General features: G+C 56.1%; 2 protein-coding genes across 2 annotated transcripts; one reads left to right on the top strand and one right to left on the bottom strand.

Annotated features, from left to right (window-relative positions):
- Nucleotides 1–480: 480 nt before the first annotated feature.
- Nucleotides 481–1,809, top strand: MIEN1 (migration and invasion enhancer 1). Its single transcript, XM_032616283.1, has 4 exons — nucleotides 481–628; nucleotides 732–829; nucleotides 1,196–1,272; nucleotides 1,360–1,809. Exons 1-4 carry the CDS (start codon nucleotides 540–542, stop codon nucleotides 1,441–1,443), a joined length of 348 nt encoding a protein of 115 aa, XP_032472174.1. The 5' UTR covers nucleotides 481–539; the 3' UTR covers nucleotides 1,444–1,809.
- Nucleotides 1,810–2,309: 500 nt separating this feature from the next.
- ERBB2 (erb-b2 receptor tyrosine kinase 2) lies at nucleotides 2,310–24,867 on the bottom strand. The gene is made up of 27 exons (XM_032616282.1): nucleotides 24,584–24,867; nucleotides 18,387–18,538; nucleotides 17,261–17,474; nucleotides 16,364–16,498; nucleotides 16,013–16,081; nucleotides 15,713–15,828; nucleotides 15,446–15,587; nucleotides 14,455–14,574; nucleotides 14,063–14,189; nucleotides 11,978–12,051; nucleotides 11,798–11,888; nucleotides 11,374–11,573; nucleotides 10,890–11,022; nucleotides 10,713–10,803; nucleotides 9,862–10,022; nucleotides 8,309–8,356; nucleotides 6,832–6,970; nucleotides 6,627–6,749; nucleotides 6,259–6,357; nucleotides 5,791–5,976; nucleotides 5,501–5,656; nucleotides 5,309–5,384; nucleotides 4,863–5,009; nucleotides 4,394–4,491; nucleotides 4,007–4,195; nucleotides 3,469–3,721; nucleotides 2,310–3,327 (listed from the first exon to the last, which is right to left on the bottom strand). The coding sequence occupies exons 1-27, from the start codon at nucleotides 24,654–24,656 to the stop codon at nucleotides 2,972–2,974; spliced, it is 3,768 nt and encodes a 1,255-aa protein (XP_032472173.1). The 5' UTR covers nucleotides 24,657–24,867; the 3' UTR covers nucleotides 2,310–2,971.
- Nucleotides 24,868–25,343: the final 476 nt, after the last annotated feature.

Raw genomic sequence — 25,343 nt, 5'->3', positions numbered from 1 at the left:
CCACGCGCCTACAGCCTGTGCTCCGCAACAAGAGAAGCCACTGCAATGAGAAATCCACTTACTGCAACAAAGAGTAGTCCCCGCTCGCTGCAACTAGAGAAAGCCAGCGGGCAGCAACGAAGACCCAACGCAGCCAAAATAATTAATTAAAAATAAAATAAAATGCCATCAACTAGTGAGAAATGGCAACTACTCCATACCATCAGCCAACCCCAGGCCCTGGGTCCGCTTGCCCCACTTTCTCTTCCTTTTGTAAACTGGAAAGCGCTTTGCAGTCTAAGACACGTCATTAGATTGAATAAGACCGTGAAGTCCAGCGGACACTAGGTGCGGGGCAAGTCGGGCGCTGAGAACGCAGGCCAGGAAAGTTGGTCTGGTCCCGTCCTCGCAGCCCAGCTCTCCAGCTGGTGACAGGGTCTAAACAAAGCAGCAGCAGCCGCCTGAAGGGGGCGCCCGGATGTAACGTGCGGCCCCGCCCCGTCACGTGCCTGCGACGTCGCGTCACACCCGGAAGCAGCTGTTGTGGGGAGCCGGCAGTAATGAGCGGGGAGACAGGGCCGGCGTCCGCAGCGCCCCCTCCCGGGGAGGTCGAACCGGGCAGTGGGGTCCGCATCGTGGTAGAGTACTGGTGAGGGGCTCCGGCCAGTGGGGGAATCCGGGCCGGAGGAGGGTGGGTCCACCGGAGGTACCGTCCCCGAAACCCAAGCGGACCTCAGGTATCTTCTCCCTAGTGAACCCTGCGGCTTCGAGGCGACCTACCTGGAGCTGGCGAGTGCCGTGAAGGAGCAGTATCCTGGCATCGAGATCGAGTCGCGCCTGGGGAGCACAGGTGAGGCCGCAGAACACCTGCTGAGTCAGTGTTCTAAATCCCAGCTCTACCACTTTCTAGCTCTGGCACTGGCTGTTTTATATAGCGCCCAGCAGTGTCTGACACATAGTAAAATGTCCATGCAACTTGAGTGAGGCGGCGGGGGTTACAGATGAAGCCTGTTGGGAAGAATGGGTGAGGCTGAAGTGTAGGGTTGGAGGGGAGGGAACCCTCTATTGAGTTAGGAAGCCAAGTTCAAAGGAAGCGGCCGGGGCCGTGAAGGACATGGAGGAGGAGCCTGTGTTAAGTCTAAGGAGCGTGGAGGGCCTCCCCTGACTTTTGCCTGTTCTCAGCATACCGTTCATTCATCCGTTTATTTAATACCAGGGGCCTTTGAGATCGAAATCAATGGACAGCTGGTGTTCTCCAAGCTGGAGAATGGAGGCTTTCCTTATGAGAAAGATGTGAGTACTTGCCATGCTGGGAAGACCCCTGGTTCACCCTGACCCTACAATGAACGCATCGTCCCATTCCACATCTCTGCCTTCTAGCTCATTGAGGCCATCCGAAGAGCCAGTAACGGAGAACCCCTAGAAAAGATCACCAATAGCCGCCCTCCCTGCGTCATCCTGTGACTACACGTGATTCTGGGTTCCTGTTCTCTTCTGGGATCCAAGCCTTGGTCACCCCTTTGGTTCTGCTGAGGGCTCCCTACTGCCTCTTTCACCTCACTTAGCTCCCCGTAGCTAAGAGACGCTGGCCTCCACTTTGCCCCTTTGAGTACCAGGAGGGCTCTGCGGTCTTAGGGGTGAAAGAGAAGACCCTCTCCGTGGACATTTCTACAGCCACCTTATACCCCTTTCCCAGGATCGGTGCCCACAAAAACCTGCTCCCCTCTCCAGCTTAGCCATACCTGTCAGATGCTACCATAGTTCTAATTTATTTTCCACTAACCCCAGGCAATGTCAGCTGTTGGCAATAAAGTGGCACTGCAAACACCAGTGCCCACTAGTGTGTGTTTTTATGTCCAGTTTGGGACTGTGGGAAGGGAGAAGAGGGAGACAGAGGCCAGCCCAACCTTTATACCACTAACGTGATTGTGCTGTCTGGGTGGGTTTTTTCTGGATAGCTACTTCTAATTCAAAGATTTCCTTGCCAAGGCAAGGAAAATGAGTCACACAGTAGGCACTGCCTCTTCTTTCCTCCATCCTTCCCCGACTACCCCTACCTACAGGGAGGAAGTCACCCCATTCTGGTGGGTGGCCTTAGGAGTTTCTTTTCTTCTAAGCAAGAATAATCTGGTCATCAAAGGGCTCTCAGGTCAGAATCCCAACCAGTTTCCCCCCAACCCAGGAGCCAGGAAACTGGCAGTAGGCTCCTCATTCAAGCTTTCTGAAGATTCCTAGCCAGTCCCTCCAGGCAAGATGAACTGAATGTAGGTTAAGAGGTGAGCAGTAAAGGGATGGCTCAGAGCCACCCCAGACGTAGGCTTGTGTCCAGCTGTTTTCCAAAATATATTTGCAAATGGAGAAAGTGGGTATGGAGAAGGGACATTCCTCCCGCAACCCCAGGGACTGCCCCCCCCAACCCTGCTTCCAAAATACCCACTCTCCACCGAGTCCTTATTTCATCTTAAAAAAAATAATAAAATAAAACAACCAAAAAAACATAAGTAAAAACAAAATCAGAAAAGCACTCTGTACAGGGACCGGATCTGGGCGCTGCCGTCCCCTTCTGTCCCCTTCTTCTTAGGGGCAGAGCTAGGTCTCAGGGAGTCTCTGCTCTGGTTCCTAGACACCCTCTTGGGGCCTCTTCCCTTCCTAGGCTCAGCTTCCCTGTCCTTCAATGTCAGGTTCTGGAAGAAGTCAGGCTGGGCTGCTCCCGCAGGTAAGGAGACTGGCTGTGGCATCCAGTGGACCCTAGTGGCTGGGCCAGGGCTCCAGCATCAGTCAGGACTCCCCAGTGCCGCCCCCTCTTCCAGCCAGGCTGGGCGGCTCTCAGCCACCTACGAGTTGGAAGAGGAAGGAAGATTGCTGGCATAGCAGGCCGCCCTGGATGTGATCCAAGGGCCCTCTCCCTGCCTCGTCCCGACGCGGGCCATAAGTCAGGCCTTCCACACTCCCTGAGGGGCCAGCAGGGCCTCAGCGGCCTGGGCCTTTTGGCTCATACTGGCATGTCCAGACCCAGGTACTCAGGGTTCTCTGCCGTAGGGGTCCCTTCAAAGGTGCTGGGTGGAGAGCCCCGGTCTGATGGGTCCTGGTCCCAGTAATAGAGGTTGTCAAAGGCTGGGCTGAAGGCCGGAGAAGAGTGGGACTGAGGGGCAGCCCTGCCCCGGGGTGCCAAGTACTCGGGGTTCTCCACGGCAGCCCCAAAGGCAAAAATGTCTTTGACAACCCCATTCTTCCCAGGGGAGAGAGTCTTGGGCCTTTCCAGAGTGGAACCGGCAGGTCGAGGAGGAGGCCGAGGACCCTCTAGGGGTGAGGGGGGCTGTGGCCGAACCTCTGGCTGGTTCACGTATTCTGAAAGGACAAGAGAAGGAGGCTTGTTAGGGGGAGGAGCCCGTGTGTTCTGGCTGCTGCCCCTGCCCCCATAGTGGGCCCTGGGCTGAGCACCCCCAATCCCCACCTCCCAACCTCTCAGCTCGGGCCTGGACTCCATACCGGGCTGGGGGCTGCAGGTCAGGGGGGCAACGTAGCCATCGGTCTCGGGAGGAAGCGGTACTGTGGGGTCCTCGCTGTACCGCTGTAGAGGGCTGGAGTCATGTTGGGGGAGGTTCTGCAGCCCCTTGGCCGCCCCCATTCCCAAGTCACCGTCAAACACATCAGAGCCAGCCCCTTCAGAAGGTGCCAGTGGAGACCTGGGGGGCTCCTCCTCCGAGGGCTCCAGACCCAGTGTCAGCTCACCACCGCCACTCTGAGGACGAGAGAGAAGGTCATGATGGGGGTCATTCATGATGGAGACTACACGGGAGGTGACAGGGTCACAAGAGATAAAAGGAAGTTGCCTTTGGGGTTTGACACAGTCACTGTGGCAAGATTGGGGTCACAGTTGGAAAGCAGTAGGAATCCTTCTTGGGGATATTGGGGTCTCCTCCGTGAGAGGTGATGGTTGGGGGACATTGGAGAAAGGGACTCTAGTCCACTGGGGTCGGGGGAAGTAACCAGACACACCCACCACACTGTGACAGGGGGCACTGACCCTGGTGGATGTGCTGCGGTGCCTGCGGTGGGCTGTGCCCCCAGAGCCCGGGGCAGGGTCTGGGCAGAAGAAGCCTTGCTGGGGTACCAGGTACTCCTCAGCATCCACCAGGTCCCCCATGTCATCATCCTCCAGCAGTGAGCGGTAGAAGGTGCTGTCCAAGGGGCTGGTAGGGCCCAAGTCTTCATTCTGGGGAGGCGGGAGACAGAGCGTGGCAGCCTCTCCCCAGCCCAGCCTCCCGAGGGAGGCTCAGGGAGTACCAGAGGTCTGACGAGTCAGGCAAGGGCTGGGCTTGGAAGCCTGGGACCCAGGAATCATCTCCCTTCCCTCCCTCTAAGGGAGAGTGATCTTAGCCATAGGCAGGGATGGCGTGGAAAGGCCCGGTACCTGGATGACCACAAAGCGCTGGGGGTCCCTGGCCATGCGGGAGAATTCGGCCACCAACTCCCGGAACCTTGGCCGACATTCAGAGTCAATCATCCAACCTGGGGGTGGGCAGGAGTCCAGCATCTCAGTTCTGGCTGCAGCCTGTGTGCAGAGCCCCTCACCCCCACCCCCAGCCTAGACAACCCCAGTTACTAGAGTCCAAAGCCCTCAGGTGGTAGAGAAGAGGTACCAGACTCGGATCCTGAGAACCTTTGAGAATCTCTACTAGTTTCCCCTTTTTATTTTGCATTAAGTTTCTTTCTAGCTGGTCCTTGATAGCTCCTCTGGACTGGTACTGTAAAGGGAAGTGAGACCCTTTTGAGGCTGCATTAAACATATCCTGCTCTTGGCCCCCTCCCATGCCCCTTGTAGGCCCCTCCACCCAGGCCCTCCCACTCCTCCAAGCAGCCGACCCAGCTCAACCACGCACATTTGACCATGATCATGTAGACATCAATGGTGCAGATGGGGGGCTGGGGCAGCCGTTCCCCCTTCTCCAGGAGGTCAGGGATCTCCCGGGCTGGGATCCCATCGTAAGGTTTGGCCCCAAAAGTCATCAGCTCCCACACAGTCACACCTGGGGCAGAGATGGGGTCAAGAGGTGGGGGGACCAGAGGGAGCTTTAGTGTACTGAGCCCCAGGGGCTCTATCCAAGAGCCTGGCACCATGGGGGAAGGAGGGGAGGGATGCAGTGTCAAGGGCAGGAGATACCCAGTCTTTCCGCAGTCCCTGGCAGACTGAGGCACTGGCAGCCCCTCCCTTCCTTCATGCTAAAGTGTCCATTAATTCGCTCCATCCCAGCTCTCATCCTTCCACCCGCATCCCCCCCAGGGCCACGGCTCTGTGTCCACCCTTCCAACCCACCCCATCACACACCATAGCTCCACACATCACTCTGGTGGGTGAACCGCCGGCGGAGAATGGACTCCAACGCCATCCACTTGATGGGCACCTGGGAGAGCAGAGAAGGAAGTGCTCCAACCAGGTGTGGTGGGGAGGCGGCCGTTCTGAGTTCTCCCAGGGGCCAGACCCCACTCCCCCTTGCGTCACTCTGCTACCTCCTCTGACCTTGCCCCCATCCGCATGGTACTCTGTCTCATCAATGTCCAGCAGCCGAGCCAGCCCAAAGTCTGTGATCTTGACGTGGTTGGGACTCTTGACCAGCACATTCCGGGCAGCCAGGTCCCTGTGCACGAGCCGCACATCCTCCAAGTAGCTCATCCCCTGGGGTCAGAGGCATCTGTGTGGACCTCGCTCTGCCAGAACTCTCCCAGGAAACCTCGTCATCCTAGCTCTGAGTGGAGACAGAGGCTTGCTCCCAAGGGCACCCGCAGAGCCCCGGCCCCCAAAGTGCATACCTTGGCAATCTGCACACACCAGTTCAGCAGGTCCTGGGAGCCCAGGCGCCCGCGGTGCTCCCGGACGTGGTCTAGGAGGCAGCCATAGGGCATAAGCTGTGTCACCAGCTGCACCGTGGATGTCAGGCAGATGCCCAGAAGGCGAGACACGTATGGGGACCCTACACCAGCCATCACATATGCTTCCTGGGAGCAAGGGTACACACTGAGAGGGTATGGGAAACCACTAGCCCCCAAACCACCACACACCCCTCCCGAGGGCTGAGCCGTGACTGGGGACCCTCACTCAATCCAACCCCGTTCGTCACAAACCAGAACCATGGCCCACAGACTCAGGAGGTTAAGAGTAGAGATCTGGGGGATCACAAAGTGTCTCCTGAAACCCCAGTGAAAACAGAGCCCACAGCCCACACCTGCAGCCAGGGGGTCCCCACTGTGCTCCCAGCTGGAGAGGGTGTAAGGGCTTACGTCCAAGATTTCTTTGTTGGCTTTGGGGGATGTGTTTTCCCTCAACACTTTGATGGCCACTGGGATTTTCACATTTTCCCCATCGGGGATCCAGATGCCCTGGGCAGAGAGAGGAGGATGTGAGCAGGAAGAGGGTGGGCAAGATCCAACCTGCAGTCGTCCAAGGGGTCACTACTTGTGCTCCCAATCCTTCCCCACCCTTGGGCCAACCCCATTATTTAGCAACAACCTCGCCATTTCAGCCCACTCCCTATCCCCTTATACGTAACAGCCCCCAGCCCCTGGCTGTCTTCCAGACAGAACCCTCGTCCCCGCCCTGACCGCATCCTCTGGGACCGCCCACCCAGGACTTTGGCCCCACCCCTGACCTTGTAGACGGTACCAAAAGCTCCGGATCCAAGCACCTTCACCTTCCTCAGCTCTGTCTCTTTCAGGATCCGCATCTGAGCCTGATTTGGCACGGCTCCGCTCGGTGTCAGGGGCTCCACCAGCTGGGGTGAAGGGGTGGTGCGTCAGTGCCGCGGGCCGGGCTGCAGACCCCAGGCCACGCGAGAGGCCCTCGGACCGCCTCACCTCTGTCTCCTGCAGCAGCCTCCGCATCGTGTACTTCCGGATCTTCTGCCGCCGCCGCTTGACGAGGATGCCGAAGACCAGCCCCACGACGACGACCAGCAGAATGCCCACCACAGCGGCAATGATGGACGTCACAGGGCTGGGGGCAGGAGCCAGGGTCAGGGATTGGGGACCAGTCTGGGGCAGGAGGGACGGAGGGGTCCCATGGAGGGGCATGAAGGTCACTGGCGTTTGGAAAGGGAAGTTGGAAGGGTGACGTGCAGGCTCCCGTCCTGTTTCACCTACTCAGAAACCTCCCTCGGCTCCTTACTGCCTCCAGGATGAAGTCCAGACTCCTTGCTGGGCATTCAAAACCCTCTCCACCCACATCTCCAAATTCTCTATGCTCTTGCCCAGGATTCTCAAACTTCCTGACAAAAAATCACCAGGGAGCTTGTCAATATGCAAGAGTCTGGAGCCCTACCCTCCAGAGATTCTGATTGTGGTATGAGGTGGGGAATGTGCACCCAGTGATTCTGATATTCTAGCCAAATTTTCCACCCATAGGTCATGATTTCCACACCTCCCAGCCTTTGTTAATTCTACCTGGACCATCATTTCTGCACGAGGTCATCTTTCAAGACTCAGCTCATCCTGGGATAGAAGGATCTACTGGGTGCTGACCCTACATCATTGTCATCCTCGCCCCCTTCCCTTGCTTAGCCAAGGGCTGGCACATCACAGATCTCTAATGAACGCTTGTGTCATGGACAAGTGCTTACCTAGGACATACTCCAATCTGTTTTTCTCCCCAAAGCCCTTCCCGAAACACCCCACTGCCTAGAAATCAAGTCCAGTGATGGCAGTGATGGACATCACAGGGCTTGTGGCCTCATGGTGAGGAAGAGCCTATGCCCTCGAAGATTCTGCCCTAACCTGATTCAGACTTCACCCCTTACTCCCTCCTCTGAGCTTACTCAGTGGCCCACCACAGCAGAACCTTCAGCAAACACGTCCTAGATTGTCCTGACCCCTCTCACCATGCTGCCTGGTTGCTTTCCTCCTAATGCAAGTGACATACCTGCCCCTCTTTCAAGACCTGGCTCCCATGCCACCTTCCTCCTTGAAGCCTCCCACTGACCCCAGGTAAGAATTCATTGTCCCATCCTCAGTGCTGCAGTTGCGCTCTCTTCTCAACGTGCCTTGAGTCCCAGGGAGTTGCAGGCTGCCTGTGTCCCTTAGGAGACCCCTACCTACTCGAGGGTGGGGAGGTGCTGGGTGTCTTCGCCATCTTTTCCTGTTCCCTGCCCCCCAAGCATCCCGAGCAGGTCCTCCGTCCACTGGTTGAAGCTAATTGAAAGGAGGGTCCTTAGTGGAAGAGTGGGCTGGGGAGGGACATGTGTCATGTCAGGAGACCCCCTCCCTACAGCAGTGACCGCTCAGGGGCCGGAGGGGGACTGAGGGGCAACATGGGATGTGTCCTGGGGACCAGGCTGACCTGGCTCTCTGCTCAGCGGGGCAGCCCTTGTCATCCAGGTCCACACAGCTGCAGAAGAGAGAGTCCTGTCAACAAGGCTGGGAACCACCTCTTGCACTCCCTCAGCCTCACAATATCGCCAGAGGTGGGTGTAGCTGGGTTATGATCCCTAATTGACAAAGGCAGAAACTGGGCTCAAGGTTACCAGGGCTCTTTCTACCACCCCACAGGGGAGGCCTTCTCCAATCTGCAAACCTGCATCCCCTGCACCTCCCTGTCTTGGGTAGGAAGTGGGGGGCACCCAGAGGAGCATCAAGTCCAAAAGCTTGGCTATCCCCTCTGTAGAGGATGCCAGGGTAGTAGTTGGGCACAACCTGCACCGAGGACAGTTTGACAATACTGTGACCCAGCAGTTCCACCTCTCAGGATAGACCCTAAAAATGCCAACACCTGTACACTAGGGGGCATGTACAAAACGCTCACTTGTACATGGAGCTCAAGTGCAAGAAACTGCACGCCCCCCCCCCAAAAAAAAGGAGACAAGTTCAATGAATATCCCTCGAACAGAGACATGGTTAAATAATACTACATCCATACAGCAGATTGAGTAGTTAAAAAAAAAAAAAAAAAAGGAGGTAGGTTCATGTGCACTCACAAGAACGAACCTCCAAGATACATAAAGTGCCGGGACGGAGGGGAAGCAAAGTGCAGAACTATACGTAGAGTACTATCCTGTTTACGTTAAAAGATGCACACACACAAAAACCAGAACTGATTATAGGTGAGTCAGATGAAATTGCTGAGAAATAGATGAGCTAGATGAAACTGCTGTTTCTTGATCATTTTTGACTTCCCAAAACAGCAATCTTCAACCTAACATAAATGTAAAACGCATTTATGTAAATGTGTAGAGCACACCAGAGTGATCTGGTGGTTCTCCCCAGGGAGGGGAGGGTGGGGGACTGGGTGGGTGGGGGAGTGGACGAAAGGGCACTTCTGCTTTACAGTGTTTATACTTTGATACTGCTGAAAATGTGTATCACAAGAATGTATGCATGTATTCCATGTGTAATTAACAACTAAGTGAAAAACATAAGAAGAACAGGGCAGATCACTGTGTTAGGACATGGAAAAACATTGCAAGCAAAATTGCAATGCTGAGTGAGAAAAAGCAATTTCCAAACAATATGTATGGTCTATGGTCCCGTTTTGGTAAAAAGAAGTATATACTAGAATGTGCGCAGATAAAAACTGGAGAATAATAATAATATATAAACATATACTTTATGTTATAATAATAATACGTACGTTAGTGTGTGCATAGATTTAAAAAACTGGAGGAAAAATATTGCAAGTTATTAACAGTGGGATAGAATTGCTAATACTATTCACTTTCATGCTTTAATTAAAACATTTTTAACCATGTGTTACTTTTGTGGTCAGAAAAAAAAGATATGAAAAATTAAGGGTCTCGGGGTAAGCAAAGGCAGAGTTGTCCCACTTTTGGAATAAGAGCCCCAGAGAGGGTCCTGGAACGAAGCCTTTCTTTCCGTGGAAAAGGCCCTCAGACTCACGAGTGGGTGCAGTTGATGGGGCATGGCTGGCACATGCCCTCCTCATCTGGGAACTTCCAGATGGGCATGAAGGAGAGGTCAGGCTTCACACCACTGGGGCAGCGAGCCACGCAGAAGGGAGGATCCTTGTAGTGGGTGCAAGCCACACACTGGTCAGCCTCCTGGGAGGGGAGGAAGGGTTTGTGGGGGGCCAGCACCGACACCCCCAGGGCAGCAGGATCAGGCCCTCGGGTCCCCTCTGTGCTTCCCTCAGTCACTCCGCAGCACTGTCCACCTTGCTCCTGGGACAGCCCCGTACCTGCTGTGTCTGCTGCCCCTGTTCTGCACCCAGCTCCCCACCCTCAAAGCTTGATCCCCAGGCCTGGTGAGGTGGGGGGAGTGTATTACCTAAGGTATAACAGCAAGTAATAATAGTAACTAACTTGTGAAGCCTTCTTCCTGTGCTCGGGCACTGTGCCAAACCCTATTTTGAGTTAATTCTCACTGCATCCCAGTGGGGTAGGTACTAGTGTAACGTTCATTTTACGAATGAGCCAGTGCAAGTGGGGCCTGGATTTGAATCCAGGTCACCTGATGTCTAAGCCCCCAGGTCTAACCACCCTGGCACAGCCACGGCCAAGGGCACAGGCTTCCCTGGGCCCTTTGCATGGTCTGAAGGGCCTCAGCGTCCGCAACTCTTGCTGTCCCCAGCATCCCAGCCACCTTCCACCCTCCTACCGCCCTCCTACTGTTCAGGTCTGGGCTTGGAGTCCTCCCCAGGGGTATTTTACTGGACTTGGCCAGGTCCCTGGCAGCACCCCCAACCCTGCCCTGCTTCCCTCCACCCAGCTCTGAGCGCACCAGCACCTCACCGAGCCAAAGCAGGTCACTGAGCCATTCTGGGGCTGACACTCGGGGTGGCACGGAAGACAGTACCTGTCCTTCACGTACTCCCGGGGGAGCCTGAGGAGAGGACGGCCAGTGAAGGGGTCTGGAAGGAGCCCCTGTGCACCCCCCAGCCCGGCCGGCCCCTCCTCTGCCCCGCATACCCCTGCAGTACTCGGCATTCTTCCACGCACTGCTGGCCCCGAAGGAACTGGCTGCAGTTGACGCACTGGGTGGGCCCTGGACCCCAGCAGTGCCCGTGGGCACACAGCGGGTAGCAGGCCAGGCCCTCGCCCACTGCAGTGAGGAGGAAGGGGTCAGAGGGGACTCTCAAGGGAGACCCCAGGGAGCTGGGGGAAGAGTCTGTGGGCATGGCTCTGAGCTGGAGAGGTGGGGATAGGTGCCGCGCAAAGCAGGGAGAGAAAGAGTTCTGAGGTTCCAGGAACAGAGAGGAAAGGGAAAGGAGGAATGCCAAGGCAGTGTGGCAGGACCCTGCTAGAAGCCATGCCAAGAGGCCAGGCCAACCAGAGCTATGTCAAGGATGGTGCACCAGGGACGGGCAGTGCACACGCACAAGTAAGTCCCAGACTGCTGCTGCCAGAGGCCCGTGGGCACGCCTGAGCAGCAGTGCTGGGCTCCCTGTCTTACCGCACTCGACCTCTGGCCGGTTGGCACTGTGGAGCAGGGCCTGGTGGGGGTTCCGGAAGAGCTGGTCCCAGGGCACCGTGTGTACAAAGCAGAGGCGGGCGTTGCGGTGGATGAGGGCCAGCCCACTGCCCAGTTCCCGCAGCGAGCGCAGCCCCAGCCAGCGGATGCCCAGCCCTTGCAGGGTCAGCGAGTAGGCACCACTGTGGGAGGGGGAGTGCTCAAATGCAGGGGGGCTACGCACCACTGACCCTCCCCCTCAGCAAGGGCTGCGCTCGCCTTCCTCCTGTCCCCAGCACACGCTGCAAACTTCCATGGGAATGCTGCTGCTGGAGGAACCCCCATTCCCCCCCTACACGCTCAGAGCTTCTCCCGGGCCTCCCGGGGCAGCTCCTCCTCCGTCAGGCCACCCTCCCCTGGTGCTCACTCATGTAGAACTCGTCCCCGGATTACTCGCAGATTCTGGAAGACGTGGAGGTCCGGCAGGCTGTCTGGCCACGCTGAGATGTACAGGTAACCTGCAGACACAGGGTGAGGCTAGGGGTGCGGGGACAGGACGAAGACCTCCCAGCCCCATTGAAGCAGGATTCAGAGAGACAGAGCTCACCTGTGATCTCCTCCAGAGACTCAAATACTCTGAGCTGCTCAGGCTGTATGGGGGCAGTGTTGGAGGCTCGGTCCCTAGAAGGAGGATTAGGAGAGGGCCAAGAAGGGGGTGGGTAAGACCCCCCTCCACGAGCTGGCCCTGCCATCCTCCCCAGCCTCCCCTCCACTTAAACCCGTTGCCCATCGAGCCCGGCTGTTCCCATCCTGAACTTCAAAGCCCAGGCCCTGGCTTGGCAAACATCAAAACAATATTTATATCCTTTGATCTAGAAATTCTACTTCTAGGAATGTGGCCTAGAGAGACACTGGCCCCTGTTCCCAAAGGCATGTGCAAAGGAGAACTGTTTGTTAGAGGGAAAATTTAAAAACTAAGGAAATTAAAAATTTTTAAATTAAAAAAATTTTTAATTAAATTAATTGATTTATTAATAATTTATTTTATTAATTAAATTTTAAAAAATTTTAATTAAATACCTAAACATCAGTAAATGGGAGCTATTAAATATAATCCTGATCTATCCAGACTACACACGAAAAACTAACATTCAGGAGCGTGTAGTATCTGCTGGGCACGGTTATAGGAGCTTTACAAATATTAACTCATTTAAATTTTATAACACCTTATGAGGGCGGGACTATTTTTGCCCCCATTTAACAGATGAGGAAACTGAGACCCAGCAAGAAGTAAGTGGTAGAAGCCAGGTCTCAAACCCAGGCAGCCCGGGCTCTTAGCTGCTATTCTTTGCTGCCACCTCTTACCCAGCTGTGGAAAGAACAAGGCAGCTGGACATGAACTAACTGTCATAACCGGCTCTCCAAAGCCAGGGGCAGACAATATTCACAACAGGCTCCCATTTTAAATCAACCTTTCCCCCCAAATTACTAACACTACGTTTCTCTGTGCGTGTGTATCCGTATACGTATGAATGGTCTAGAAGAACACACACAAACTGTTAAGAGTGGTCTCCTCTAGAAAGGGGAGTAAAGGTGGAGAAAGTGTTGAAGGGAATGTTCTCCTCTTTTAATACATATTTTTATTGAAGTATAATTCACATACAATAAATTGGAGATTTTTAGTGTGGAGTTTAATGAGTTTCGTCAAATGCATTCACTCACTATCCACCACCCCAACTGGTATACAGAACATTTCCATCACCCCAGAAATTTCCTTTGTGTCCCTTTCCAGGTCCTCACCCTGGCGCAATCACTGTTCTGATTTCTCTCACCACACAGTGGTTTTGCCTGTTCTAGAGCAGAGGGAATCATACAGTGTGGACTGTCTCTTGTCTGACTTATTTTGCTTAACATAATGTTTTGGAGACACATTCATGTTGTTTCACGCATCAGTAGGCCATTTCTTTTACTGCTGAGAATTTCACTGTATGGATATACCACCTTTTACAGTTGACCCTTGAACAACGCCTGGGTTACGGCACCAACCCCCCACAAAGTCGAAAATCCAAGTATAACTTTACAGTCAGCCGTTTGCATTCATGGTTCCAGATTCAAGCAACCCCGGACTGTGTAGTACTGCCGTACGGATGTATTGAAAAAAACTTCACATTTAAGTGGACCCACGCAGTTCAAACCCATGATGTCCAAGGGTCAGCTTTAGTGATTCCTTCAGCTATTGATACACATTTGCATTATTTCCAGTTCGGGGCCATTATGAATAAAGCTACTATGAACTCAAAGAGAATTTTACTTTATCTGGATGGTGTGACCTCCATACAAGTGCATGTTCATAGATAACATGTCATTTATGAGAAAAATCCCAGGAATTCCCTGGCAGTCCAGGGGTTAGGACTCCTCGCTTTCATTGTCAAGGGCCTGGGTTCAATCCCTGGTTGGTGAACTAAGATCCAGCAAGTCGCGCGGCGCGGCCAAAGACAAGCAAACAAAAAGAAACACTCCCCCCTCCAAAGTCCCTGCTGGTCTTCCACCTGCTTCCTTTGCACCCCTGGCCTCCCACCTCTGTCTCCCGCCATCCCCGAGAAATGCTTCCACTTCTGGGGCCTCAGGATTCAGTGACTGCCCTGATGCTGCCTCAGGCCATGTGCCCACCCTTAACTCTGAGTATCCTTACCCCTCAAAGCTCTCCGGCAGAAACGCCAGGCTCCCAAAGATCTTCTTGCAGCCAGCAAACTCCTGGATGTTGGCACTGGTGACCGCCCTCACCTCCCGCAGGTGTTCCATGCCCAGACCATAGCACACTGTGGGGAGGGGGGCAGGGGGGCACCTCAGCCTCCACATGGAGCACCAGGAATTCAACCTCCTGGGTCCTGTCCACAGTCCCCTCCTGGGGTCACATGCCCCCTCCTCACATTGGCAGAGACATGGGGGAGCTTGTGGGAGTGCTCAGGGGAGGGCCAGGGGCAGAGTCAGTGGGAGAACAGGACTGGGTCCCAGGAGGGTCTGAGGGAGGGTGGCACAGCGGGCTAGGCCAGGCTGGGTGTGCAGGGGGCGGCCACTGGGTACCTCGGGCACAGGGCTTGCTGCATTTCTCACACCGCTGGGTTCCATCCTCAGCTGTCACCTCTTGGTTGTTCAGGGGACAAACCAGGGTGCAGGATCCCACGTCCGTGGACAGGTAGTTGTCTGAGGAGATCAAGATCGTCTGTCCACGTGCCCTGGCCTTTCAGCACCGCCCCCCACCACCAGGAGCTGTGTGACCATGCCCAGGGAGTACAATAGGAATGATATCAACCGATACCGAAATGCCCTTACACCATATCTGAGCCCTGGACACTCGTCCACTCCTCACGACAACCCTGTGCGGTAGGCACCGTTAGATTCCCATTTTGCCAAAAGGGAAACCAAAGCACAGGGTTTTCTGTTTAAATTCCTTAAGGTCCCTGTGCTAGTAAGTGGAGGAGCCAGGATGTGAACCCAAATGATCTAGCTCTATACTCCGTACTCTCACCCACCATGGGGAGGGTACGGCCAGGACCCAAGAGCCCACTGCCGTCTCCTGTGACAGGAGGAAAGAGGTCCCCAGGTCTGAGGCCAGTCCCTAAATGCCCATCAGTAAATAGGGGAGCTAGTAAATAAAACTCTGATCTATCTAAAAATCAACATTTAGGGGTGCTTAGTATTGGCTGGGCACAGTTATAAGAGCCTTGCAAATATTAACTCATTCAAACTTTATAACCACCTGGTGAGGATGGGACTATTTTGGCCCCCACTTAACAGATAAGGAAACCGAGACACGGCAAGAAGGTCACGTGACTAATAAGGGGCAAAGCCAGGTCTCAGACCCAGGTAGTCTGGCTTCTGTGCGTGGGCTCTTAGCTGCTATTCTGTACTGCCACCTGCTCCACTGCTGTTGAAAGAACGAGGCAGCTCAGTACGAACTGCCGTGACCAGCTCTCCGAAGCCAGGGGCGGACAGTGCTCACAACATGCTTGCATCTACATAAACCAAAGTCCCCAGCAAAACTACTAAAAGTACGTCTCTCGCCGGCACTCACAAGGACAGGTGGTCACGCAGCTGGCGCCGAAGGTATAACGGCCCTCGGGGTTGGGCATGGACTCGAAGGTGTCCGTGTTGTAGGTGACCAGAGCTGGGCAGTGCAGCTCACAGATGCCACTGTGGTTGAAGTGGAGGCAGGCCTGGGGGACAGGCAGCTGGTGGGCACTGGGCTGTTTTGCCCTGGTGTGCCAGAGGGTTAAGGGCAGCACCAGGCGGGACGCCCCTCCCCTTGCACCCCGAGGGCTGGGGCGCCGGGGGCACATACCAGACAGTCAGAGTGCTTGGGGCCCGTGCAGCCAGCAGCACATTGCTCGTGGCAGCAGTCGGTGGGCTGCGGGCCCTTACAGCGGGCACAGCCGCTGGCACAGACAGTTCGCGTCACTGTTGGGCAAAGGGCAGGATGAGGGCTGGGCGGCAGCCTAGGCACGGGGCCCCTTCACCAGCATCACCTTCTGGGGAGACTTCCTGCCTCAGGGAAGATGCCGAGGCCCGGCACCCACCCGCCATGTCACCTTTATTCCCACCCAGCCCCTGCCCCCAGATGCTGGGCCTCCCTGTAACTCACAGCTCTGACAGTCCTCGGAACTTTCTCCCCAGCAGTGGGGAGCTTTACAAGCTGGAGAACAGGGTGGGCCTGGGGAGAGACACAGAACGGCAGTGAGAGAGACAGAGACCAGGAGACAGAATGCACAGTGAGCGAGAGACGCAGGCAGGAGGAGGGGACTCCAAAACCGGAGGCACGATCTGGAAGCAGAGGGAGACAGGGCAGAGAACTGCAGAGATGAAGAGACACAGAGAAAGAGGAAATGGGTGGTGTTAGTGCAGCGGCAGCGGGGGCGTGGAGTAAGCCAGGAGTTTGGGGTTGGTGCGCTGCGTGAGAAAGAGGCGGCTGCAGGCGGCGAGGGGCGTGGCTTACAGGCCCGTGAGCGGTTGGTGTCTATCAGCAGGAGGGCCAGCTGGTTGTTCCTGTGGAAGATGTCCTTCCACACAATCGTGTCCTGGTGGCAGAGCTGGGGGTTCCGCTGGATCGAGACCCCTCCCTTCAGGATCTCTGTGGGGCGGGCAGTAATCAGGTGCTTCTTCCCCCCCATCTGTCACCTTCTGACCTCCCTCGGGGCCTGCCTGCCTTCTAAAAGGGGAATGGGGCTCTTAAACATGCCCCAGGTTCCTCAGGGAGCAGAGGAGACTCCTTCAGCATCTTTTAGCCCTACCAACACCACCCCACACGTGAACAAACGGAGATCCGGGGCGGAGTGAGTTGTCCGTGTCACTGTCTCCTCTCCTCCACCTCTACTCTGTGCACATTGCTTAGCAGTTAAAAGAGAATGTGAAATCCAGCCTCACCACCACTAACTCGCTGTGTAACCTCAAGCAAGTCACTCATCCTCTGTAAACCTCAGTTTTCTCATCTGTAAAACGAGAATAACACTGATGCTTCCCTTGCAAGATGAAAGCACGACTGAAATGGGGTCATGCAGGTAAAGCACCAGGCACTCAGAGTCTGGGACACTGTCAGCTCCAAGGCTGCCACGTACAGTTACATAGGTTGTTCACTGTACCTGTGTATTCAGCCAAGAAGTGGGCAAAAACCCAGCCTGCGTCCTATCAAGCTATGTGGGCTGGCACAAGCTGTGACTTCCTGGGAAGAAGGGAAATCTTTTTCGAATCCTCACAAGGGCGCCTCCCCTAGCTCCACTTGCATCCATCCGGAAGGGACCCCAGTTCTTATTCACACGAAGCATCCCCGTGGCTGACAGGGGCCCTGGTCAGTTCTCAATAACCAGCAGAGAGTTTCAACGATAAGGATGACCACCTGTGAGGCTTCGCAGCTGCAGCTCCTGCAGCCCTCCCGGAGCAGCGCGTGCAGCAGGGGTGGCACTTTCCAGAAGGCCTCCGTTGTCCAGCACGGCCAGGGCGTAGCTGTCCTCAAACAGCTGGGTGCCTCGCACAATCCGCAGCCTCTGCAGGGGCACCTGACTCACTTGGTTGCGAGCGATGAGCACGTAGCCCTGCACCTCCTGGATCTCCTGGGAGGGAACAGGGTAGGGTAGGGCTGAGGCAGGTCCAGGCCCTGGACCACTACCACCCACCCCTCCCCCCAAGGCCTCCTCAAGGTTACCCTGTGCTCGGGGATCTTGGGCAAGGCCCCCAGCCACTGACCAGTCCTGCTCCCTCAGGCATAAAATGGAGATCAAGGCCACTCCCCACATCCCCGAACCAGATTCTAGTACGACCAAGAAAGAAAATGGCAGGGGAACACTCTAATCTGTAAGCAAGCGCCCCACCCTCTCTGCATCTCAGTTTCTTCATCTGTAAAGGAAAGGCCTGGACGAGGTGATGTTTGTGATCTGACAGACTAAGCATCGCACCTGAGGCCCCGCTCCAGGGCACCACGGACACAACGCAGAGGCTGGTTTCCATTCTCTCTCCTGCTCCTGACCCTTTCACATACATTTTCCATGTGATTTCAAAATGGGCCCCCCAGGGAGTTCAAGCATGTCTGTTGCTCCCAATATACAGATAGGGAAACTGAGATCCAGTGAAGCCAAGGGCCTAGACCACATTCACAAGGCTTGTCAGTGGCAGAACTGGACCGGGAACCGGCCAGCCCTTGCATTACTCCGGGTAGGAGGGGGACAGTGGCTGGGGCAGTTGGACAATGGAAGGTGATCATGCTGGCAAGAGAGCAAAAAATTTAGCAGAGGAACGGGTGCATTCCACCCACAGATGTCCACGGCCAGTCATGTTGTAGAGAAGGAGTCAACTGGTCTTGCAGTAGGGTGTACGGGGGTTAGACAACAGAAAGGACTTCCCAGTTGAGGAGCCACAACAAAAGAGGAAATATAGGGTGCGGAACACTCTTCTACAACCCATCTGCAAGCAGAGGGCTCAGCCCAGCAGGAAAAAGGGCCTGGCTGGGTTTTGCCCATGGGCCTCACCTGCAGGAAGGAGAGGCTGGCATTAGCGGGCAGGTAGGTGAGCTCCAGGTTACCCTGCACCACCTGACAGCCCCGGTAGAGGTGGCGGAGCATGTCCAGTTGGGTCTCAGGACTGGCCGGCAGCCGCAGCTTCATGTCTGTGCCAGTGCACACTGTCAGGAGAGAGAAGATGGGTCAGAGGGCACTGTCCAGTGAGCTTTGCCAACCTGGCCACCTCTGCCAACCTACTCGCCAGAGTCATGCCACCGCAGACAGCGAGAAAGCACGACGGAAGGATCCCTCCTCCCGTGTCCCTTGTTCCCACAGAACGTGCAACAGCAAGAGAAAGTTTGCAAATTTGGGAAGAGGAGGGACATCAGGGGAGAAGCTCCCCTGACTCGACCCATCCTGAGCATCCAGAGGGTGTCTCGCTGTGCCAGCCTTAGGGAGCTTGCCTGTTCGATCCGGAGTGTTGGCTGGCAAAGAAAGCCTCCCTTTGTCCCAAAGGCACAACTCAGGGCCAACGGGTAAAAATCCCCCAAGAGAGGCGATGATGAATCATGAATCCTCTGGATACCCCTTGACCCTCTCCCGAACAAACAACGCCACCCACGTGCCAACCTCCCGGCAAGGGATATCCACCCCCGCAATGCCACCCAGAAAGTGGGGAAGGAGGGTCAGCTGGAGTCATACCTGGGGCATGGGGACCACCAGGGTCCTGGTCACTGCAGGGACTTCTGGAATTCCCCCAGGCAGAGAAAAGGAACATCAGATCCCAACTATGGGCATCCGGACCCGAGCTGCACACGCTGAGCCAGAGTGCCGCCTACTCCAAAGGCTCCTACGCTGGTACCTCACCCTTGCCACCTCCTCAGGGCAAGACTCCAGAACCAGCTGGCAGAATCTATGCCACGAAACTCCTGCCACAAGGGCATTACGTCAGCCCTGTGTACCTGCCTGGTGCCAACCGCCAGCCAAGGGGCGTCAAGATGAACTGCCGCCCAGTCCACCTGGACCCCAGCCCAGTGTCCCTGAGACCAGAAGTACTCACTAAGCCCAGGGATACTAGAAGGGGTAAACTACCCCGGGTAAGGGGGCGCTCTGGCTCTGGGCAACGGCTGGCACCATGCTTGCCAGCAGTGGGGGAGATTAAAGTGCCCAGTTAAACCCGTTTTTCTGCTCTGGTGAGAAGATGAATCACCTGGCACATCTTGCCCAGGAGGGTGTGCCAGGGGGAGGTGGGTGGGGTGCACCCCCAGATCCACAGGTGCCTCAGCTGCCCAGTTCCTGTTGGTCCCCACGCCACCTCCCACGGACCACGTGCGGATTCAGGGGGACAGCACAGTGGCTGACTTTGAGGTCTGATCCCCTGCTCTCCCAGAAGCTTGGAGCCTAAGGTCAAATCCTGGGGGGTAACAAGAGATACCCCCTGCCTCCAGAAATTGGGGGAAAGGCTGGTGGGACAAGCCCCCAGGGTTCTGGCCTGGGCCAATGGCCACTAGCTGGCAGCCTCCCAGGAGCACCTAGAGTGGTCTCTGTTCCCACCCCTCTGGCCAGATAGGGAAGGAAGCAAAGAGGGAGGAATGGGAGGACCCAGAAATAGAACTCAAGGGTCCCTCCCCCCAGACTCCCAAGAGAAACAGGAGCCGGGGATGGCAGGCCAGGCCCAAAATAACGCCCGCGGCCAGGACCTCCTCCAGCCTCAGCAGCTTCAGCTGCTTTGCAGGCACAGCTGTCTCCAGGCCCAGACCCCAAGGCCCTGGCCCAAGCCCGGGGCAGGGGCCCGTCTCCACGCCCTGTGCCCTCTGCCGCCTCGAAGCGACACCAGCTGCAGTAGCCAGGCAATAGGAAAACAACAAGGGAACGCTGGGCAGGCACTCCGGGTGGAGCCTCATCCTCCAGAGGCTGCGACTACAACCTCGGTCTTGCAAAGAAGGAAACTGAGGTTGCCAGGGGTTATTCTCCCAAGATCAGAAAGCCTGTGAGCAACAGAGGGGGGATTTGAACTCGAGTCTGCACCGACTTCAAATCCCACATTCCTTCCACTAGACCTAACTGCACACACACCCCTCCCCACACCCTGTTCAAAGGTAAATACACACCAGCTCTGTTGATGCCACTGATTACATTATAGGCTTCGGGCAGGGCCGAGTGGCTGAGCTGGGTGGGAGGACCAGAAGGAGCAGCAGCCCCGCCCCACGAGTTGTTTGTGTCCGTTTTTGAGTCTGATTCAGACTAAATGTTTGCAACAGGTGGTAAAGTTGGGACCCTGAGACCTACTCCCAGGGAGCTGGAGGCTAGGGGGCTAATACCCTCCAACCTGACACCTCCTCTACCTCCACACCTCCCTCCCCCTCCCATCTCCTCACTCATCTCCCCCTCCCCAGTCCTCGCCATGGTCCCCATATCCACTCTGCCCCCCACTGATTTTCTGGGGCAGGGGTAGGAGGTCCTGTTCCACACAGGGGAGCGCTTTGTCTCTGGAGCACCTGTCCCTCGGGAGCCTCGCCCTCCAGATCTCTGGGGCAGTCAGTGTGACCGGAGCCAGGGCCACAGAGAGCCCTGGATAAGTGTTTGTGGGATGAATGAATGAATGAATGAATAAATGAACTCCAATCAAGAGTCTCCAAACCAAAAGGGACCAGTTGAGGTCACCATGTCCAGCCCTCTCTTCAGAGGCTGGTCACGGCCGCCATGTCCCTCTAGCTGGGTGTTAGTGGTCAGGTCCCAGCTCTGGGGGGCTCTTACGTGGGTTCTTTCTTCCCCACCAGGCTTCAGCCCCAGCTGCCTCTCTCGCTCACCAGCATGAAAGCCAACACTTCCTTTGGTTTCCATGAACACTACCTGCATCCCCAAAGCTCACCTCCCCCAGACCCGTGGGGCCAGAGCCCATTCCAGTGACACCAGGACTCACCCACCACACACGCCTGGGGCCGGGGCTCAGGTCACTAGACCACAACCCTAGCTGGGCCACTCACGGTGTGACCTTGATCAAGTCCCTGGATCTCGAGGGCAGAGGTCAAATCAGATTCACCTCTCCGTCCAGCAGTGCCGGTGACTTACCAGGCACTCAGTGAATATTTACTGACCTGACCTTGACTGTGAGTGGGGGATGATGACAACTCTTACTCTGCAGAGAAATTACATGAGCGTTAAATGAGGTCATGAATCAAGAAACAGTCTGTAAACGTGACAAGGCTTTGTAAACAGAGCTGGGGCAACACAACATTGGCTATAATAATTCTCCCACTCCTTAAGGGAGCACGCACCCCTCACCCTGTCTCGGCTCTCTTCCCAGGGGTGGGGAGGAAAGGTGGCCTATTAAGAGATAGGGGTGTCACCCCAGAGGGGTTTCCCACAGGGCAGGGAGGGGGATCTCTTTCCAGGTCACCCCAGCACCCAGGGCCAGGCACAACCAGCCTGGCCCTACACCAGCTCCCCAGCCCCAGCCCGACACTGGTCCCTCCCTCACCCATAGCCCTGTAGGTCCCACTGGCCTCCGGCCTGGTCCAGCCCTCAGTCCCCTGCCATGCCAGGAGGGCCCAAGAGGAAGGCAGACACGGGCTGGTACAGGGAAGGAGAGGACTCCAAAGCCAAGAGGGAACCTGGTGGGGGGCGAGGAGCAACTCACCCTCATTTTCTAAAGCCTAGATAAGGGAGGTCATTCGCCTAAATAACAAAATAGCACCTCTACCGGAGTCTGGCCACCTGACTGCCCCTGAGGCTTTGCTTAACCGATTCCTGTCGAAGGGAATAAGACTTTGATCAACTCTTAACGCCTCCTCGTCAGAGTCTAAAAATGCCCTGGACATTATTGGGTCGCTGGGAAGCCTTGGCTAAGTCACTTCGTTTCTTTGAACTTCAGTTTCCTCATCTGTGCACCTACTTCACAGGACTGTCGCAGAGATGAAATGAAACTGTGATGGATGAGAACCAGGCAAATAGGAAGCACGCTGTACTTTTCTAAAAGTTAAGGCAAGAGAAGTTCATAGAGCAGGAGTCCGGGTAATTCCAAACCCAGAGAAAATTAACGGTGCTCTGTGTTTGACTTCGTAATACAATGTATTTTCTCTTTCGGCATTTGATCCTATCTTTCAATTATTTTTTTTTCTTGAATATTAAAATGAGGTTACTTTCCCTGAGTATAGCAAAAAGAAGGAGGCTGTTGGGAGAATCATTCAGGAATTAAACTATGAGCTCTGCAAGATGTGTTTGCTGCACTTCACAAAACCTTGACCTCTAAGAAAAGACAATCCCAACCCTCTGGGCCTTCCCCATCTCCCTTTCCCCCACATGCCTGCACCAGCCCTCAGCCCTGGCATATACCGGGCGTGCTAGAGGCAGCTGAGTGGGGCTCTGCCGTTTTAGCCATTCCCCTGCACAACACACCCAACACCTCTCTCTGCACCCAGCACTGCAGGCCGAGGGGTGAGGAAGACCTGAGAAGCTCCCTGTAGATGGCGGGAGAACCGACCCCTCAGATCCCAGCACTGCAACAACCCGGCCACCCTCCCCCTGGCCACCCTCCCCCTGCTCGACTCCCAGGCCCAGGTGAGGAGGGCTGCGGCTCAGCCTGACAGCCCAGCCTCGCCTGCCTCACCTCACGCTTCTCAGAAGGTCAGGGGTGAAGACGCCTGCCTGGGAAACAGGGAGGGAAAGGGGAGGTTCCTGGGAAAGAGGAGCCTCCTTCCTCAGAGAGAAGGCTGCGCGGGGGCACCTCCCGCTATTCACAGCAGCTCTTGAGGGAGTTCCTTGAGAGGGCAGAGTTCAGCAGGGAGACTGCCGTTTGGTCACACAAAGCCCAGACACACAAACACACAGACCACACAACTCAAGAACACCCTAGTATAGACATCCCTCAGATAACACAGCAGAGCTCTGACAGAGGGGGCCCTCGGGCAACACACAGACAGCCCGACACCCACCCCTTCTCCAGACTCCCTGATCCGTGAAGACCACCCACTACTCCTAGAACATTCTCATTTTGTCTTCTCCACAACCGGGCGATGTAGGGAGCAGCAGCGTCCCCCCAGCGTTCAGGGTAGATGAATATAGTGATTTTGAAGCTGTGGTTGGGGGTTGCACTGCCTGGGGTCCAATCTGGGACCCACCAATTACTTGCTGCTTACTTCACCTCTTGAAGCCCGGGTCTTCAAGCCTGGAAAATGGGCACGCTAGTTAGGACTTCTCTTACAGGGTTGTTCTGAGGATGAAAGCAGGGAACCCAGACAAAACACGCACAGCACCTGGTACACAGTGTATTTCCAGTACGCGTTAGCTTTCACCGTTATTGCACCCAGACGGACAGATGGGGCAAGACACACACTGCACCCCACCCCAGCACCCTTCCCCATACACAGCACAAAGGAAAAGGCAGGACAACCCGGCCCTCGGCATACCCGCATCTGGCCCCGTTCCTTAGCCTCCCCCTCCCTCCAAGTGCCCAGGAATCCCTCAGAACCCTCCCACTTTATGCACCAGACCAGGAAGCCCACCGCCACCCTCCGTGACCCACGCTCTCCAAGTCACAAAGCACAGAGTCCCTAAGTCGGCCCTAACGAGACTTGTTCAAAACAAACGTCTCCCCCTTCCCCCACGCCAGTCTCCGGCGTGAGGCAACTCTGCAGTCGGACTGGCCACCCTCTGCTCCCCGGCTCTGGCTGGACAGGTTGCTTTCCCCACCTCCCCCCTCCACACCCCGATCGTGCCAGAAGCTGGAGTAACTCAACCCAGTCGGTCGAAAGGGGGCGGGGAGGGGGCCGGGCAGAAGGGACCCCCAGGAATCCAGCCCAGTCCAGTCTGGAGGCGGAGGCTGCCAACTGGAAAGGCTTTGAGAGAGGCGCTTGAGGGGGCTCAAGAAAGGGGAAAAACACACACACACACACACACATACACCCTGCAACACACCCTTTGAGGGAAACTTTCTGAACAATTGCAGAGACCTCTTTTGACAAGTTCCGGAGCCGTCGCGGGGTCTGCAAAGCACAAGTCCCTCGAATGAGACGTCTAGAGCCGCTCCGGCGTAATCGCCCCCCTGCCCCACCTCCTCCGGTCCCTCCGAGCCCGAGGGCTGGCGGCTCTGAGCCCCCGGACTGTCCGAAACTTCGGGTCGGGAAGCTCCGATGGCCCCTCTGTTCCCGTCTGACCAGGGATTTAGACGGGGGTCCCAGGCTGCACGGGCCCGTCGCCGCTCCCTGCCCTCCCCACCCCAGACCCACCTTGGGTGCCCGCGGCTCCGGGGGACAGGAGGGCCAGGAGGAGCCCCCAGCGGCACCAGGCCGCCAGCTCCATGGTGCTCACTGCGGCTCCGTCCCCATGGCTCCGGCTAGACCAGGCGGCGGGGGCGCCGGGCGGGCGAGGGGAGGGGGCCGGGCGCTCGCGCCGGAAAGAGCACCCAGTGCAGGGGCGGCCGGCGGCCTCGGGGGGTCTTCTCGGCTCTGTGGGCACGATGGAAGAGGAATCTCAGCTCCACAACTTCATTCCTGTACTTCCTCAAGGCAGCCCTCCTCCTCCACCCCCTCCTCCTCCCGTGATTGGGAGCCAGCGCACTCGCAGCTCGTCCCCCCCCCCACCCCCTCCAACCGCATTCCAGCAAGTCCCTGGGAGTGGCAACTCCCAGCTTCACTTTCTCCCTCTCTCCGCGCAGGCCTGGGTGGCGTTGCTGCCAGCGCGCGGACTCCAGGGTTGCCCGCAGCAGTTCTCACCCGTTTCCATGGAGAACCCCCCCAAAGCAGAGGAGGGTGATGGCGCCCCTCCCCCGGGAGTCCGGGGCAAACGCTTTGGCCTGCCATTCTTAACTTTCTTTTAAGTCGCAGGTTTTATCTTAAACATTCCTGGCCGTTTGCATCCTACTCCATCCCATGCCTATTTGTTTTAATATCAAATAATGGTTTTCCTACCGCATCCTCAGGTAAAAATGTTAGTCAAGTCGGGGGATGTGTTGCGTTTAACCTGTGGCTTCCAGGACTCCCTGACATA

The sequence above is a fragment of the Phocoena sinus genome, chromosome 20 (genome assembly GCF_008692025.1).
Source record: "Phocoena sinus isolate mPhoSin1 chromosome 20, mPhoSin1.pri, whole genome shotgun sequence".
Lineage (NCBI taxonomy): Eukaryota > Metazoa > Chordata > Mammalia > Artiodactyla > Phocoenidae > Phocoena > Phocoena sinus.
The sequence above is the reverse complement of the archived record's forward strand: the minus strand, read 5'-3'. Positions and strand labels throughout refer to the sequence as shown.